Here is an 18,499-nt window from a genome sequence, read left to right on the forward strand (position 1 = left end):
GGCAGGGGCTTGCAGCTCTTGCCAAGTTTTGGTTAAATCTGAGAGCTCATGGAGTGGGGGAGAGAGAGATAGACTCAGCTTAGCAAAGACAAGAAACCATTAAGTATACTCCAAATTGCAGCTTTTGAGTTTCCAGGTTTCTGACTCATAAAACAAATTACAAGATACCACCTATTTTATAACAGAGGACAAAAGTCTCTGACAGAAGACATTTTGTCTCGACCATCTGCTAAGCCAGAGTCTTTCAATTATCAGCAGCGATGGAAAGATGACTGATTCTCATAAACATTTCTGACAAAAAAAACATACATTCCACGTGACTGAATATTAAACTTGATTATTTTGAGGAACAGGAACGCACACACACTTAATATGTAAGTTAACAATTTATTTGTAAAGTATTACAACAGTCAGTCAGCAGAGATTGCATGCAATAACTTTGCAGAGAAAAGACTGTAGAGAGTTCATACAAAAACTAGGAAGTTTCAACCCTGATGTTAAAAACATCTTAGCTTTAACCTTGGAACTGAGACCATGCTGCTGTTTGTTTGTCAGAAGCTTTTGTTGTGATTCTTAGTTGCTTTCCACTCTTAGCAGGCCAAATTGCACAAAACTTGTGAAAAAAACGTAAGATGAGAATGGCAAAACTTGGCTTTCTTTTATATCATGGCCATTACAAGAGATAACGTAAAGGATCTTAAAATGAGTGTATGTATCAAAGTTTCTAAGTGCTTTATTCTGACCAAACTGGATTAAAATGGCCATTCCATAAAGGAAAATTAAGTACCCAAAGGAAACCGTAGGGATTTAAATCTTATGTATGTGTGTATATATGTACACACATGTAAAATAAATAAATTTTGACCCCTAGTGCTGGCTTTCTCCCATTCAGTAGCAAAATGAATGCTTAGGAAATACATATTAGGAGTGTATCTCCATAGCTTCCAAATGGTAAGGTCCTTAGTAAATACAGGTATGAACAAACCAGTACAGTTTTATGACTATTAATCTTTATTGGCTAAATGTATGTTTTACAAAGTAAGCAAACATTCCTAACACAACAAGAAATACTTTTTTCAAGATTTTTCCTACTGTGAACATTAGCTTATGATGCCATATATCTCATACAGCTTGTGCACTTATTCCAAAAGAACAACATTATCTGATTAACTGGTGGGTGGGTTTTAGTTTGAAGGTGTGCCAGAATTTTACTAAAATGCTTATTAAAATAAGCATGAAAACCTATGTGGTGCAAACCTGACTGGAGTTCATAAACAAACAGGAAAATCCATTGGACGACAGTTCATTAAAGCTAATATTTTCAGTGGTTGATGCTTAAAACTAAAAAATCACAAGTCATAATCATCAAGTATCAACATGCATTTTTCATTGTAAGATGTGGTTTACATACACTAGGAACGTGTACAAGAACATACAAATTTATAGGGCAGATTTTTATTAATTTGCTTTATTGTTGTGCTACTGATATCTGTATACAGTATAAAAGAATTTCAAATAAATGTTTTCCTAACCCTGCTTGCTTGTTACACATTAATGACAGGTAATGTCTGGTTAAAATGTAATTTATATTAGCTTGTGTGTGGAAAGCCAGAATGTGCAGAAGATACATTCAAACTTCAGTATTGTCTCAGTATATTTGGTGCTGATTCTGATGAAAAGAAAGTAGCAAGCCAGGATTTCAGGTTCCCAAATTTTGAAAAGCCAGTGGCAAATATTAATGCTGAGGATGGCCCAGTTTACTGTGACCAGAACTCATGAGCCAGCCAGCATTTGCTTTCACCAGTTAAATACTGAACTGGCTTAGCTGCTGCTTTGCCAGACTTAAATGTCTTTTCCTGAAATACTGGTACTTGGAAGGCTGCTAGGAAAACTGTATCAACAACTTCACTGTTAAGTAAATATGCAATATTAAAAGGTACATCCTTCTAAAAGAGCTCCAAACTCCACAAAGTGTGTGTTTCTCTGTTTGTGCTGTTGGCATATCCCAACTTCTCCAGAGTACATGCCTCTGCTTTGACACCTTACATTCAGTTACATCAGGTTTTAACAATTTGAAGGCTAGGAAGAAACATTACAGTTCCCCTGTCTGATCCCCTGCACACTGCAGCTAAATTACCTTAGCTTCAAGCTGCTACTAAGGCAAGAATTACTACCACTCTTCTTTTAAGAGAGAGAGTGAGCATAAATATGTACTAACAATTTATGAAAAATGACACCAGATACATCTTCAGAGGTTTGAGATGGGAATGCAATAAACCTGAATCCTTGACATCTTTATTTTCACATTTTTTTCTTCTATTTGTAAAGTTCATTCTAGTCCAGTAAAAACTTCTTCCTTTAAATCTGGTCTCAGCTGAGCCTACTTATAATTCATTCAGGCCTGTTTCCATGATGCAAACTTAAATGAACATGTAATAAGAACTGAATAAATGAACACAAAAACTTGAATCAGTTGTTCCATTCCTGACACATACTTAGCTGAAGTATATTTACAGACAAAATTGACTTTACTGCACAAACTGCTCTCTAAATTATTTAAACTCCTTTTCCTTTGTTTTTCTGTCACTTTGGAGAAGAGACCAATAGCAACATTTAATGATTCACTAGATACAGCTGAGATGATAGTACATCTTCTGTGAATCTGTGTCAGCTACCCAATGTATTCAGCTCATCTCATACACAAATAGCAACACATTGCATCAGAACAAGCCTTCTTGATCTTTCAATGTTGTAATGCTGTTCCACAGGCCAGAGAAAAATACCAGTTCCAAAAAAGAAGTTTCCTCAGATAAACATCTATTGGGTTGCTTCTTTTTTTACTTGGTTTCAAAAAGAAGAAACCCAGCAAAGGTGGAGAAGCGTTGATGGTCCCCATGGAGGGCTCCGTTTCCCATTCGCAGCCAAACTTCATCTCCCTTGGCAAGTTTTAGCACTGCACTGTTTCCTGAAGTGTCTGCTTTCCCTTTTGATTCATAGCTAGGGATGAATATTTTAACAAGTCAGCTTTTTGTTTCTCAACAATGATTAAACAAACAACTTAAAAAAAAAAGAATCCAAGAAAGAACATTGTTATCCTGCACAAAACTTCCTTGAAAGGTTTGCCAACATTTTTTCAGCTTTACGAGGAAATTTTGGCATCTTTCTGCATTTGATCTCCTGGTCAAATTTTGCACCTTACTTCACTGCATCATTTCATTCCTTTTTGAAATTCTGGAAGTTTAACTTAACATATTTTTTTCCAGGGCATAGGAACAAATTCGTTGTTTAAAATAAAACTCCGCTCGTTCATCACAACAAGATTTCCTGCGACACTCTTTTTCCCTTGGATTCATTCCAGCTAATTTTAAATGCCTCCAGGTCAGGAGTCTCACGTGAGCTGAGCCCCTGTGCTCCTGGCACAGGCGATGGGCAGAGAAAGGCAGCTCACTCCATCCTGAGGCCTTTCATTGGAACGTAGATACATTTGATGTGGGCTAACCTGCTGGCTTTGCATGAGTGTTGGTTGCCTTTCTTCCACCTGTTGCCTTTTCTGACATCAATGCTGCAGGGGAAAAAAAGTTGAGTACTTTTTCTTTTGCAGGAAAGATCTACTGGGGATGAAGTACCCTTTGGTGGTGCTTCAGGTGCAGCTGTTGAAGAAACCTGGACAGCTTAAATGAACCTGCTGCCACCTTAACTGCCTAAAATCCAGTGTGATCAATCTAAGCTTTTGTGTCTGCTTATTCACACTCATGAGACAAGCTTGGTTTTGGCATCACACCCCTGGCTGGCACTAAAGAAATAATATTTTTTTCAAATATATATTTTTTTCAGATATCCATTTGGCTACAAGCTCCTTGACCTGGTCCTTATAGAATTTGATAAGCTGGAAGTGGACCCTATTCTTGATGATCCTCCAGCTAACATAAAGAATTCCGAAACTTTTTATTCAAAGTGTGCTAATGATAACAAAGCCAGTAAATGGAGCACCTTTGCTTCTTACTCATCCTTAGTACTGCAGTTTAAATGCTTTCCACTTTTAAAGTAAATTGCTCTCCCCTAATCTTTAACAAGACTGTAACTAGTTGCTGAACACTTCGTTATGCCCTTTCTCTGACAGGCAAAATGAGGATGAAGATATATTTTAGCAGAATGACAGCATGTTACCACTGGACTCCAACCTTGACTTGCAGTGCTAATTCATTTCCCCTGAGCTTTGAGGAACTTGTGATCAAGGATGAATTTTAGGTCCAGGATCTGTGGGAGGTATGATCCAAATTTGCAAGTTGAGGAGGGCAAAATACAATAGTTTTTCTTTGTTGGTTGTTTTACCCTACAGAATTTCTTAAAAAAATGAACAATTTCATGTTTCTTGAAATGTGAGCAAGGTACCGCATCTGTGCAAACACGTCTCTTGCATTAAAACCTCCTGGCCCTTCACTTACCTATATAAGCTGAAAACTGTATTACCATTATGCATCAGGTACACGTACACTTCCTCCACATCTTCATGTTTCATCATATTGAAGGTGAAGAAATACACCCCTGAAAAGATTACCAAATACAGTGTGTTTTCTTCATAGAGGGAGGTAATCATGCTACAAACTTGTGCTTCTTGCTTAGAAAAAAAAAAACAGCTGAAGCCAAAATTACCTTCCAGTTGTCAGTGGGTATTTTGCATCTGCTTATAGTGTGTGAAAATCTAATTCATTTTTATTCTGCATATGGCAGGGGTTCAGCCACATCCTGTTCCAGAGAAATGACTGTGTTTGAACATGGCAGGACCACTCATCTCTTCCTTCTTACTGAAAGGTAAATTTCCCAGAGGCTGAGTCTAGTGGCCCTTATCTCACCTCTTTTTCCTTACCGTCTTGCTCCTGCCCTCTCCCAAAAGGGCAGCCTCCAGGCCAGCCAGGGCTCAGCCTTAGAGGCTGTCAGACAGACAGCATGTTGCCCAGGCCAGGCAGGGCATGAGTGGTTTTTGCATCACCCACTGCTGCTCACTTGACAGTACCGCATACTGAACAATGCAGGCATAGCCACTGGTTTCTCTTCTTGCACAACACACCCTTACCATCACCCTTTTTCTTTCTAACTCTTTCTCTGTCTGAAAAGTGCCAACAATGTTGTCAGTGCAACCATGTTATGTGTCATGAGCTCTACAACACTCCCCTGGGTGGGAAGACAAGCTCCTCATTTCTGAACAGTATGTCTGTAGCATTGACCCTGCAATGGGAGCTTGGCGTTTGCATCAAAGTTGTTAAATCATTGTGGGTCAAAGTTTTTTGACATCCACATCTACATTAACCTCAAAAGGAAACAGCTGTGAGGACATACACCGCTGTCAGTAAGATGTGCTACAGCAAACTTGGAGGGCCTGACTTTTATTCATCTAATGTCATTTCCCATAGCAGTGAGTAAATTAATGGCGGGGTGAGAAAGGCCAAGTGAAGGAAGGTGGTTTCAGGCTTTGCTTAGACATGGTTTTGGTTATGGCCCTGCCTCCCCCACCTCCCGTTGTTGTTCTGGCGCCACAGCTGGTAAGATGGGGAATTGATGCAGTGGAGAAATAACTCAGGAAAAAATGTAATGCCTCATTTCCAGCCACACATCTGTTGCAGGCCAGCTCGTGGCTGAACAGGCATGAGGGAAGATGGGGATGAAGAGAGTGACTGGAGGCAGGAGGTGGACGAGGCAACTGTGAAGCTGCTGATGCTGCAACATGAAGGCCATGGTTATCTCATCACAGGGGCTAAAGGTCTCAAAGCAGATGGTCTTGCTCCCTCCCCAGCTCTGGCCATGCCTCTTCCTCCTGCCTTTGTCCCAGCACTAGTCTCACTGGCTGGCAAGCCCTCTCTTGGCTTGCTTAGTTTCCAGTCTCTTTTTTCCTGAAAGTAGGTAGCAAGAGCTATGCAGACTGAGTCTCATCAGTGCCTTGTGCACAGCCAGTTAACTAGTTTCTCATCATTATTGACCACACTTCTCCCTGTAGCTCCCAGAATTGCATTATTTGGTTTTGCAAAAACTCACCATTAACTGGAGCACCAAATCTCCCAGTCATGACATCAAAAAAATTCCCAACGTTGGTTTCAACACTGCTGAAGATGATCCCACTGTTCTGGTTGCTGAAGTGAGTAGCCATGGAAGCCATGAATGCGACCTGCAAAAATGCAGTTCTTATTCAGGCAGTCGTTCATGAAATGCACATGTGTAGAGGAATTAGCTACAGAATTTTTTCATGTATTTGCGGTCTGTTTATTTTCCTGCCAGAGATGTTCTTCTAGGGCCTGCTCCAAGGCCATTAAACTCCAGTAACAAACTCCCATTGAATGAAACTGGAAGAGGACTAGGTTTCTTACATTCAATTGGACTATTCATGACTGTAAAAGTAAGTGTATGGGCAAGTGTTTGCAGGTCAGGACCCTCATTTGAGATTTTATTTGCTTCTAAGTCTCTCTAGAATGATGCAACAGAAAACTGGCATTGAAATAGATGGTGTTTCCAACAAAAGTGATTTAATTAGTTTTTATATATTCCCCAATGCATTTGGACTGGATATTGCTTTTAACTGAATGTGTGGAATAAATAATGATCGGTAAAATCCATACACATTAGTGTTTCTTACTAACTACCTTCAGAGATAAATTAAACATTTTTATTAGAGATCCTCTATAAGTGCAGTTGCTGGGACTCAACATTCAGTGCTTTTCCTCTCTTACCAGTTGCCCTGTACCCTCAATCATGACAACAGAGAGTGGTGGAGACCAAAACAGGAAACTAAGAAAGTGAAAACTGTGCTTCAACTTCATGGTATACTTCTTGCGATGAGATGTATTGGCTGTGGAAAAAGTTTCATAGAAAAGTGCAAAACCTCCCACACTGGACAATTCAAATTACCCTCATCAAGATACCAGGGAAAAACCCTGCCAGCTTGCATGGGCAGGGAGGGAGGTTATCTCTTCCGTGAGTCTGTGATCCCGATCCCCCATCTGACTGTCAGTAAAAGGGCTACAGGCAGAATTGCTGCACCTGGATGCCAGAAGGTCACATAGTGACTTGACATTTTATCTCTCTCTCTTAACTTCTTAGATGAGAAGGCTTTAGTTACAGTTGTTACTGCCCCTCACAAAAATGACATTTTTCGTGAGATTCCAGCTATACTGGTATTAAAAAAACCCACCCCAAACTTCTTTTGATTTCAGATCCAAAAGTGAACAAAACCAAAACCGGCAAAATCAAATGCAAGTCTGGATCCAACAATGGAAATCATTAGCCATCTGCTTAGAAATTTGAGGAGCTCCAGATGTGAGCTGAAAGCTTGGACTGATTTTCCTTATCCCTGCATGAATGCATTTTCTATGACGGCAAATTGTTAACTTCTTGCTTCTCAGCCAGGATCACATCAAAGTTCATCATGTGTTAAAGGAAAGCAGCTGCAATGGCAGCTTGATGGAATTTATTGCTTTTTGTCTAGATTCCATTTCACATTCTCTTTGACCCCATGCTACTTCTCTTGGGCTGATCAGAAGAGTTGAAAAAGATGTCCTTTCTCTCTAGGTCTCATTTTGAAATAGCAGATCAACATGGACATACCAAGTCTTTCAAAATAATCCTGTACGTAAACCATTATTGGATTCAAAAGTTTTTTCTCCTCTACCTATCCCTGCTCTAAAATTCTTAAGCATGATGTTAACAAGAAATGATATGCTATACTGTGTAAAGAATTTTTAAACACGTGTTAAAAACAGTGATGGAATTTTACTTAGAAACAGGTGAGCTTTTGTTATTCAACCTCTTTCAATATTCAGTTTTTAATTACATTACTGCCACTATCTTTATGTAAGAAAAAAATGCTGATAGCTCATTTTAAAATTGCAAAAGGATTTATGTTGAATGTAATTACAACAAATTCATTTTCAAGATATTCAGCTATAGTGTCAATTCCAGTTAATTATTTAAGAATACTAAAATAATTCTACTTTATTACAAAAGTCCAGTAATTTTAGAAACTATTTTCATTGTGAATTTTATTCTGTGCAATTACCCTGTCTTCATACAACTTAAGAGTGGAGAATTCAAACATACACAATGCCAAGAACCACAAAGCCATTTTCCCACAGTGCACACGTTGGTTGTACTGTTGATTTTGCTGTTAATTTGCATACCTTTTACAAGGATATAAAACATATATGAATGACTGTTGTTGGGAAACAGTAATCTTCAGTTAAGGTGTAGATCCGTAAATAGACCAGAACTTCAGTTTTCCCCATAGTCAGAGTGTTTGGAAGTGGGATTTCTTTTTGTGCATGTTTGCTATATCCCACTTTGTCCCTTCAGTGGCGAACTTGGTTTGGGGGGTACAAATCAGATGAAGACTAAGACACTTCCATTGAAGTGTGTCTGTGTGAGTGAGGATGCAAACTCACTTACAGCTTCTGGAGATCTATATACTCTGTGGTATGTGAAGTCCCATTTGCCCAAAAGCAGCAGTGACTGTCAGATTAAGCTGAGTTGCTCTTCTAGATCCTCAGTAATTGTAATAGGAGCTCAGATGCTTCCCTCACATGTAGGTTCTCTGAAGCTGAATCTGACGGCAATCACTGGCCCAAACACACCTTGTGCCATTTGACATGCTTTAGGATTCTGCCGCACGGGGCTGGCTGATATGACCTACAGAAGCCCCTTCCACAGTGGCAGCTGGAGACCAGGAGGGATACATCTTGCCATGCATCTAAATCTTGCCTTCAGCATCTTAGCTGCACTACATCATATAGTCAAGTCTTCCTGCTATTGCAGATGAACTGCTCATATATTGCTACACTGCAGCATACAGTGTGGAAATTCTTAAATCCCCTTTGCAACAGCAACCAAGGCTCTTAGTTACCCAAGTCCCATTTACTTTCAGTTGCCTTAAGAACAGGACTACACCACGTCTCTGCTGTACTGCAGGTATATATATATATACATACATAAGCTCTCCGCCACCTGCCAGATTCCTGGGACATGAAGAAGCTCTAATCCAAAAGCTACAAGTCTATGCCAACACAGTGTTGAGCCCAAACAAATATATCCCATCCCTCAGCAGAACTTGTAAGCTCAGGCTTCAACCCATGTTTTAATGCTTACCTGGCTTTTGGGTAGTTCATCCATAGGCAGAACCTACATGCTTCTCAACATATTTAAGGTACTTAGACATATAAAAACACAGATAGCTACTGAGGGGTATTTTTCAAAACCAGAGGACTTCTGGCTGCACTCAGAGGTTTTGACCCAGTACTTTAGGAAGTTGCATACATATGCTTCTGAGAATCTCACAAAGCCTGACTAACCTGAGAAGCATGGGCCTGAGTGACTCCTTTACTCTTTTCATATGCCATATGAAGCACAGTTATGTATGTGATACAGCTTGATAGAAAAATTATAGTCCCTGCTAATTCTCCTTTAATGACCCAGATACTGGCTTTCTGCCCTAAAAGGGAACCATTTATGTTTCTTCCTGTCCATTTCTCAGCTGGATTCTTACTCTAAGGAAAGACTAAGCCCTGATGTCTTTCTTTTCCAGGAAGATTTGGCAGAGCACATTTGTTAGTCATGACAAGAGCTATATATGTCTCTCACTGTATTAATTTACAGGGGGATTTACTTCTTAAATATCTTACAGTAGTTAGGTGCTGTTTTTCGGACAAGAAAACCATAACTTGAGAAATGCTGCAGCCAACACAAGCCAGAGATTTTGTACCTGTAGTTCTGGGGGAATCCCAGGGTAACCCTTCTCGCCTTTGGGTCCATGATGGCCACGCTCTCCCCTCGGTCCCATATCTCCTTTGTCTCCTTTCTCACCTTTGGCTCCTTCCTGGCCAGTTGCTCCATTATTTCCATTGTTTCCATGATTTCCTTAAAGGAAACAGAGCTTTATGTTTAACTTAAATAATTTCATATAATATATTTTAACAGATGACTGTGACAGGGTCCTTTTCCACCGGTTTGCAACACATGGACTTTTCAGTACCATAAAGCCCAGATTGAGCTGTGATGGATAAGAAACAGCTGTGTGGTTAAGCTGAAGGTGGAGGTTTTGAGGAGCAAGTTTCCAGAAGGACGTAGATTGATGTTTAAGAGTTAACCCTTATGCTATTTTGGTGTTGCCATATAAACTGCTGATGTCTCAAGTCATTGCATTGTTGGGGAAATGTGCAAGGGATAAGACCCCAGAGATTGTGAGGCTCGAGGAAAGTGAAAGCCCCTGCCTATTGGCACATACCAGGTAGCCTGCATAAGCACTCTTGCTTTTCCTTTTGTGTAAAAACTTATTTCGTCATAATTTAAGCTAATTAGGATAGGCTAAGACAATTTTTATTAACGCTTTGCTATCTTTAAAGCATGTCTACACAAATTAAGAATGGCTGTAGCCTTAAACTAGCTAAATGACCTATCTGTACCAAAACCTGGAAAGTGTGCATTCTCAGGCTGCTGGTTAGCTTGAAGGGGTTGATTGTTTGCATGTTCCTAGATTAAAGAAAGACAAAATTTTTATAATGATGGCTTCTTGTAAAAAGGCTCATTATAAAAACACGTTCCTGCATCTGCAGTGTTACTTACTTCCTGATGTTTGCTGAGGAAATTACTGAGCAAACGTCTATGCGACTGACAAAATTTTAAAGTTGGCTAGAATAACTGAGCAATTATTATGCCTAACTGAAACAAAAGCCTGACCTTTCAACTAATTACTCAGGGGATTAATTAGTGTCATCATTGTTCTAATTCTACCTGAATTGAAATTAGATTCTTTGCCACTCTGCTTGTTGTCTGTTTAGTCACTCTGGTTACGAATTTACAGGAAGAATGGTGGTGTTTGAGATCAAATCTAGTGATTAAGTGATTCTTCAGAGTTTTTGTATTGAGAAAAAAATTTACTTCAAAAAAGGAAGCTAAATGGTGGAAGAAATTAAGCATTGTTTGGATAGAGAAATCAATAACTTAAAAATAACAAGAATGATCCTTCATGTAAAGCCAGAGCTACTTCTGTACCAGTTCAGAACAGAAGTCTGCAAGCGACATTTGATTCAATCAAGGGAAAAGCAGTTGTTGTCATTCCCCCTATGGGCACGATATGAAACGCAGCAGATGAAGGAGACAGAGAAATTCCAGGGTGCAGAAGGTTGCTGTCAGCTATACGTTTGTGGCATTCTGTGGTGACAAGAAAGTGTGACTGCGATACATCCTCGCATGAGGAAGGGGCAAAGCTGGAACTGGGCCGTGCCCCAGTATGTACACTGCAGCCTTGAAAGAGTGGGTCTAATACAAAGTTGTGTCCTGCTTCTAAGAAGCCAACAATTTATTAATACGTAATGCAATATTTCTGCCCAAGAGGTCTCACCATTAGATTTTTCTTACTTGTATAATGGTCAATGATATTTCTATAAAGGGTTGATGCATGAATGGCTCACAGCAGCCTAATACCAAATATGCCTGTGACCTTATTTTGCCTAATACCCAAAATATGGCAAAGTAACAATTTATTTCAGTATTTTGCCAACTGAAGCTAGTTCTTGAAACACTGCATTCACTCAGATTTAACTTCGTAACAGTCAGATTTAAATGTTACTGTAAACCGTTTCTACCAAAAATCACTACATTAATTTTTTGTGTGTATGGTTATGTCAGGTCTGTTACTGTCAATACATTTGTGAGGCAGAAGAATTATGAAGTTGCATTTCTATTGTGATAACAGAAGATGTAAGCTTTTGAAGATGAGATAAATCTGTTGGTAAGTGACATGTTCATTTACATTATACGTCTGCTTTAGGAATGGTAATTTTCAAATCCTTGAAGGTACCTGCTGTAGCAAACTTATACCAACATGCACCTAACTATCTTTTTCTCTTCTCTAGGCTCCTCTTTCTCCATACCAATTATCAGATCAAAGCATACCCTTTTCCTGTGTATCCTGTTCTTCTGTATGCATTTTTAATGGAAAAAAAAAGTAATTTTTATTAGAGAAGAACAGAAGAAAGAAGGAAAAGAAGACATTTCTATGAGAGAATAAAAGCATATGTGTGTCTGTAAAATACTGGCTAGCAGTGTGCTAGATGAAAAAAAGCTCCTGAATACAGTACACAATAGCATAGCTGGATATTCAAAAGTGATCCCAATAATCAACTCCAGGGAGCAAGTTCTTCCAACTTTAATGGAAGCTTCATGCTGCTTCAAGAAGAGAGACCAATTTGCTCTAGAAATGTAATAAGATTACTTTCAGTATGAATTTGTGAGAGCTAAATTTTAATAACAAAAGCGTTTTCAGTGGAAAAGACTTTAGAGTCTAATTGAAATGCTGTCTCAGAAATTATAGAGAAACTTATTCCTGAATCTGTCCCCAAATACTGATGTTTTGACCATTCCCTGATGTTTCATAGAAGAGCCTGTGATTTATAGCCTGTAACTACAATAATAAAAAAATGAATTAAACTTTGTCTTTACCTGGCATCCCAGGGGGCCCAGGAGGTCCTGGGGGCCCTTGGTAGAGTCGAACTCCAAAGTCACCACGGCAGCAGGAGCTACAGTCTGGATTCTGTGGTCCGGTCTGTGGGGGCTAAGTGCACAAAAGTAAGCTTTAAATAGCTCATTCATGGAGGGCATCAATCATATGCATGTCAGTTACAGGGTCTTCATTGTATTTTCTCTGTTTATATATTTGGTAGGTTTTCAAAACACTTCTTATCTGGGCTGAAATCTCCCCTAGTTGTCCCTGAAGATGTTATTTCTGGAAGATTTAAGGAAATACCCCTTCGAGTGTTCTAAGACCTATATGAATATTAAAAAAACAACTTGTCCTGTCAAATAATGAGGATTTTGAAAGTAAAATAATACCAAGTAATGAAAGTTAGATGAATATTTCGGTTAGCTTCTTATCCTGCTTTGCACTAATCCCACATTTCAGCTGACCTTTGTTGACAAACAAGCCTATGTACAACTAGTGGTAGGATGCAAGGGACTTCATCTGACATTCAGCCATTAACTATCCTCTACTAAACATAAATAAAACTGTGTTGGACATAAAAAATGTCTGTGCAGCATATTCCTCTTCATGGCCCCAGACTTGCATATTTACAGGCCACTAAATTTGGGAGAACCTAAAAAAGTGCCAAGATACATGACAAAAATTTGAACTGACCAAACCACCTGGTGTTAGGGGCATTTGATTATTTGTAGTTGTGGGTATGTAACTATGAAAACCTGTTTATATGCTGAAACTAATATAGCAGCATAAATAAACTAATGACTTTATTATACACAGCTCAGCTACTGTAATAGTAGTTTGATAATATCTTTGCTTCAGTGCTATTCTTTCACACATTATTGTAATTATACTAATGGCATCTCATTCAGTCCTGGCTGGATTTTGTAACTAGGCTTTTGCATTGATCTTGTGGTCACAAATCCTCCAATGGGTCAGCTGAGGTAGAGGTCCAGGATTTGATTTTATTTCCCTACCTCCTTCTTATTTCTCCCTCTTTATTTCTTTTCCCTTACAATTCTTTGCTATTATCCTGAGGTGCAAACCTGCAGTTCTTAAATTCTGGAGGGGGATAGTTACACCAATCCAACTACTACTTTTCTCTAATCATTCCACTGTTTGTTTTCCTTTCCTTTCATTCCACTCATCTTTATCATCCTCAAATTACTTGCCTAATGCAGACCTGTTGGTTTAACAGCAGAAAACTAGCTGTGGTTGGGATGGAAGCTGCCAAATGAACATATAGGTGTGCTGTATTCCTGTCACCAAGGTCATCAGCTGGCTTCATCTGAAACACTAAAGATTTCTGCCTGTGTTTTAACAATACCAAGTCTACAATCTACCAATACCTACATCCCTAAAATTCATCAATTTCAAGAGGCTTGGGAGTTTATGTTTATGGATACAGAAAACCCCTTCATGCCACCAAAATACTGCAGTGCCTCTGATGGGACAGACACTTGCCCTCTCCAGCTGGAACCACTGATGCTGGAGCTACCATGGGAACACAGGCTGACCTGACAGCTCAGCAAATATGCTTCATATTCAAAGAGTTATGGAAATGTTAAGACTTGCCAATGGGCAGAAAGGCTTCATATTTATGGGGTTTTGGTCAATACTGTGCTTTTCACCTTAATTCTGGGTAAGGTCTATACTTTATGAGAAAAATGAGTTCTGCCTGTTGGACTGTCTGTTCCTGGAGAACCTGTCTGTATCTTTCGTGCTGTTTTGTCTCTCCCAGTTGTTAGGAAGAACATAAATTACAATCACCAGACACACTCTTTAAAGCTTTCCTAATATGAGAGAAGAAGTAGCCCTGCTTTCAGCTCATTTTCAGTCCCTGAAGCAGAGACAAGTACAAGAGGACTGGAATTGCACGAGCATTTTGCACCACCTGAAATGCTCATGTTGAGTGTTGCACTGAGATTCAAATCTCCAGCTCTTTCTTGATAGTGGTTCATATTCATGTTAAATAAGAAGGCAAACTATATACACACCTGCCAAGAGAAAAGAAGTCGTATCAGCCTAGTTATGTGCAAAAACTTAGAACTCTGGATTGTAGGTAAGAGAAGGCATGAATCCAGCAAACTAGACCACATGTTTTTTTACCCAATGCACTGAAATCCTGAATGGCATTATTAGCTAACCTGCTATGTTATCATAAAATAGATACTAGTGCTGGTCATAACCAAATACTATTTGGCATTACCTCTCAAAAAGCTCAGCAGGTTATTAAATGTGAAATGAGGCAAGTCCTGCCAACCTAGTTGTATGAGAACAGTTCCACTGACTTAAAAATAACTACTTATGCAAGTCATAAAGTAGTATTGACTTATTATCTTTACTGATCCTTTGACTAGGAGGAAAAAAATGTTCACAGTCAGCTGCCAAGAACAATGAATATTCAGGATAGTCTTTTAATCTGTAAAAACAGAGAACTTCATGAAGAGTACATTTAAAGGAAAAACCTGTTCCTAAAGTAAAATTACACTCAAATGGGACAAAGAGATTAATTACAACCTACTTGCCAAAGGTGTCCTATGCGGCCATTTGCACATAAATTTTATCACACAATTAATCTTTGGCATTGCTCTCAGAACATGACTATGATTTAGGAGTTTGTGAAATGCATCTGCCACATTGATATCCTAATACAGATAGAAAACTGGAAATATTTCTGAGGCTATTTGCTGAATTTCCTATGATTTAGTATGTAGGAGGCACTTCTAAGCAACAGATGGTCTATAAAATTCCCTTAACTTAAAGATGTGAACGAACCATAAGTGGAGACCCAGCTCTTTTTCACTCTTCCTGATTAATTTTATGTGTTTCTGTTATATTGTCTAAGACAATGCAGAAGATGAGTAACGTACGTGCACCATTCTTGGCTCCTGTTCTGAATGCAAAACAGCATGTCTCTGTGGCCACTGAGGCCCTCCATGTCCCTTCTCTGGCAAAGAATTAAACAAACCAAAATTGCCAAAATTCAGGGTAAAACACCAGTAGGCTGAGGGGTACCTGAAGGTTTTCAAAGAGTAACCTGAAAAGGAAAAATGTGGCTGGTATGGCTCTCCCCAGTCACTACAAGTTCTTGTGCTTGAGAAATGCACATTATATTTTATGTAAGTTACCAGCAGTATGGAAACTGGCCTTGTACCTAATGCAGCAAAGATGAATGCTATTTTCTCTGTTCCACAACAGGGAATGGGACCATTAAAACACTTTAGCAAGAGGGTGAAATTTTTCAGCCAGAGCTAAGATAACCAAGAAGGTAGGGACTTTGGGTTGAAACAGCTTTCAGATAGCTCAAGGGGAAGAGGGGAGTTTGACATGAATTAAAACATGTCTGTGCCACCTTTGTTCCTCCTCTGCCTGGAAATCCCTGGAGTCTGGAGATGGAAAAATACCTATTGCGTCAGCCACTCTGTGATGGATCATCCCTGTCATGCATCTGCTAGTGCTCTATTTCATTTCGGTAAGCCAAAAGTTGCATCATTTCCCCAGCAAAGATTGCTTCTTAGAGAGGGTCTGGCAGGTAAACGACTGCCATCAGCTGTACTCACTCGCCAGGCTCAGTTTTAATGTCACAGCCTCTTCCCCCAGCAGGCAACTCCAAATATGTTGCATTAAACTCTGATGAAAGACACATGCACCCCAAACACAGTGACACTTTCTGTGAGGGAGAGTTTGACCCCTCAAAAGTTGTAATTTTGTATTAAATCTGGTATTATCTGAAATTATGTTAAGTTAAAGGGGAATCTTATTTAAGTATCAATAATACACGGTCTGTAGTATGCAGCTGCAGAATTCTCTTTGCAGTAAAGAGGTACACACACACTAGCTGGCTCATTGGACTATATGCCTGATGGTTTACACTGTTTATATACTGCAAGTGCAATTTGACATACCTACAGTTAAATATCTATTTTGCTGAGTGCACTGGAGGAACATATAACTCCTGCCCAAGACATATGAAATGCAAAGCACTATAAAATTTAAATACAGGGACTATAGTGGTGTATTAAACCTATTCCCATACTTCAATGTGTTTCTGTTCTTCAAGCCTAGGACAGGATTAAAATTAAATCTCCTCTGCTTATCATGTAGGTTATTATTCAACACTTGTCTGCATGTCCATGATTTTTGGAATCCAAAATATCATAGTTTGATCTGGAAGAGTTTTAAAAAACAAATTATAAAAGGTGAACTCAAACATTTGTATCAGCAATAGGAACAAAACACTGACGTTCCTGTTGTTTCTAAAAAGCATCAATCAAGAAACATTTCATTTGAGTGGAATTTTGTTTTGCCTAGTGCTAGAAAAAGTTTCGTCTTCTGCCCTTCAGATTTTTCCTTTTAAATTTGGAATGCAATATTTTATGTATAATCAAATTATGCCATTTTCCCTTTGCTGTGAATTAATGACTATAATATCTAAAATGCCATTTAAAAGGCATAAAAAGATTCCCAGGTTAAAATGCAGATACTACAGATGATTTAGAGTTTCATTCTGAGTCTTTTTTCCTCTGAAACTGTCAAGTTGATATATATTATTAAATCAACTCATTACATTAGCATCTGGTTTTTTCAAGTTATTCCTTAGAATAAATTTTTTTGAACACTCACAATTTCATTATGTTTGTCTCAAGCTCAAAAAATATACTTTATAGACATAATTTTCAGGTAAAGCTATTCTCTGCTAATTGAATCTTTCCTAATACCTCTATAAATTCTGTAATCTTTCTTCATATCCAAATGAGTTAGCAGAATATAAAATTTTAATATATTAAATAAGTAATACCTTGAAATAATTAAGAGACTATGTATTAGAATATATGATTGCACAGGATCAGAGTTTCAGCAAAACAAAGGGCTGCTGTCTATGTTGAAACCATTGTCCCCAACCACTGCTGGTTCTACCAGCTCATTAAAAGACCCTATAAAGCAACCCAGCAAGATACAGACCAATACACACCTTTAATAAAAATAATTTCATAAATATATCACTAGTAATCTTAGCAAAAAAAAAAAAAAAAACTCATTAGCTTTAAATATATCTTTAGAAGATTAATTCAGAGTACCTGGACTCTATCTGAGGTAGTCAGTTCTACATCATCTACCTCTGGTCTCAGGACCTTTTGGTCTGTAGAAGTGCTATTATCAACAGTCCACTCTATAAGTTGACTCCGCTGTTTCAATATTTCCCTGCTTCTGGAACCTTTATGGCCAGTCTGGTGGTGACTTTGCAATACTTTGGCCACTGGTTTATAAGATCTTCTGCTCACCTCCATGTATTCATCTTGACACAGGCAAAATGGAAGAAAAAATAAAGCCAGTAGATGCCAACTGATGAAATCCTTCTCTGCCATGTTATTCAAAATAATTTTTCAGGAGTCCAGCAAATGCCTTGCAGAAGGAGAACCTCTTTGCTGCACCAGGAGTTATGTGGTCCTTTCAGCTTTTCCACTAGTAAGCCTGGCACTGAGACCAGTACCAGGTTTTATACGGTTGTGTGCAATAAATAAAACTGAAAATGCCAAAGTGACAGGATCCTTCATCCAAAATCAGTCATGCTCCTTTAAACAAACCAAGCATTATTCACCACTTCACCACCACAAGGAAAATTGATTTGTATGCTGGAAATGACCACAGCATTTAACGGACTCCCGTGGTTCCTATTTGGGGGCATTAAAAAATGTAGCACCTTTTCTTTGGCATGTTTTTGTTTAAGTGTGAAAAAATGTGATGGAAATGGAGAACATGTGGCTAATGGTTTACGCTCCTTGATTAGACATGGAAAGGCTGTGAATTCACACTCTTAAATGTCTTTTGGACACAGTCACCTTCCTTATTTGCCAGGAAATTCACACACACAACTGCGTCAGCCCAGTCCGAAAAATCCTTCCAAGAGCAATTAGGAAACAAAAGCACAAGAGGAGCTTTTGCATATGATCCTGACCCAATGGCTGTTTCTAACTATGCTTT

At 38.8% G+C, this 18,499-nt stretch overlaps 1 protein-coding gene and 1 long non-coding RNA gene across 3 annotated transcripts; one reads left to right on the forward strand and one right to left on the reverse strand.

Annotated features, from left to right (window-relative positions):
- Window positions 1-891: 891 nt before the first annotated feature.
- Window positions 892-18,090, reverse strand: C1QTNF3 (C1q and TNF related 3). 2 transcript variants are annotated; one of them, XM_009925664.2, is made up of 6 exons: window positions 17,596-18,090; window positions 12,478-12,589; window positions 9,740-9,894; window positions 6,031-6,160; window positions 4,446-4,545; window positions 892-2,997 (listed from the first exon to the last, which is right to left on the reverse strand). In XM_009925664.2, exons 1-6 carry the CDS (start codon window positions 17,881-17,883, stop codon window positions 2,838-2,840), a joined length of 945 nt encoding a protein of 314 aa, XP_009923966.1. In that variant the 5' UTR covers window positions 17,884-18,090; the 3' UTR covers window positions 892-2,837. The 2 variants fall into 2 exon arrangements, with proteins under 2 accessions (XP_009923966.1, XP_009923967.1); XM_009925665.2 differs by having other exon boundaries at window positions 894-2,997; window positions 17,800-18,083.
- On the forward strand, window positions 3,004-12,527 carry LOC138683672 (uncharacterized). The gene is made up of 3 exons (XR_011323082.1): window positions 3,004-4,266; window positions 4,732-4,812; window positions 11,892-12,527. It is a non-coding gene; the product is annotated as an uncharacterized lncRNA (long non-coding RNA).
- Window positions 18,091-18,499: the final 409 nt, after the last annotated feature.

Source organism: Haliaeetus albicilla, chromosome Z (assembly GCF_947461875.1).
Source record: "Haliaeetus albicilla chromosome Z, bHalAlb1.1, whole genome shotgun sequence".
Classification (NCBI taxonomy): Eukaryota; Metazoa; Chordata; class Aves; order Accipitriformes; family Accipitridae; genus Haliaeetus; species Haliaeetus albicilla.

Coding starts and splice junctions, on each gene's coding strand:
- C1QTNF3 (XM_009925664.2), bottom strand. CDS start 17,883: ATGGCAGAGAAGGATTTCATCAGTTGGCATCTACTGGCTTTATTTTTT. Junction 12,590..17,595: donor CTACCTCAGATAGAGTCCAG/GTACTCTGAATT, acceptor TTGTGCACTTAG/CCCCCACAGACCGGACCACA. Junction 9,895..12,477: donor TGGGCCCCCTGGGATGCCAG/GTAAAGACAAAG, acceptor GTTTCCTTTAAG/GAAATCATGGAAACAATGGA.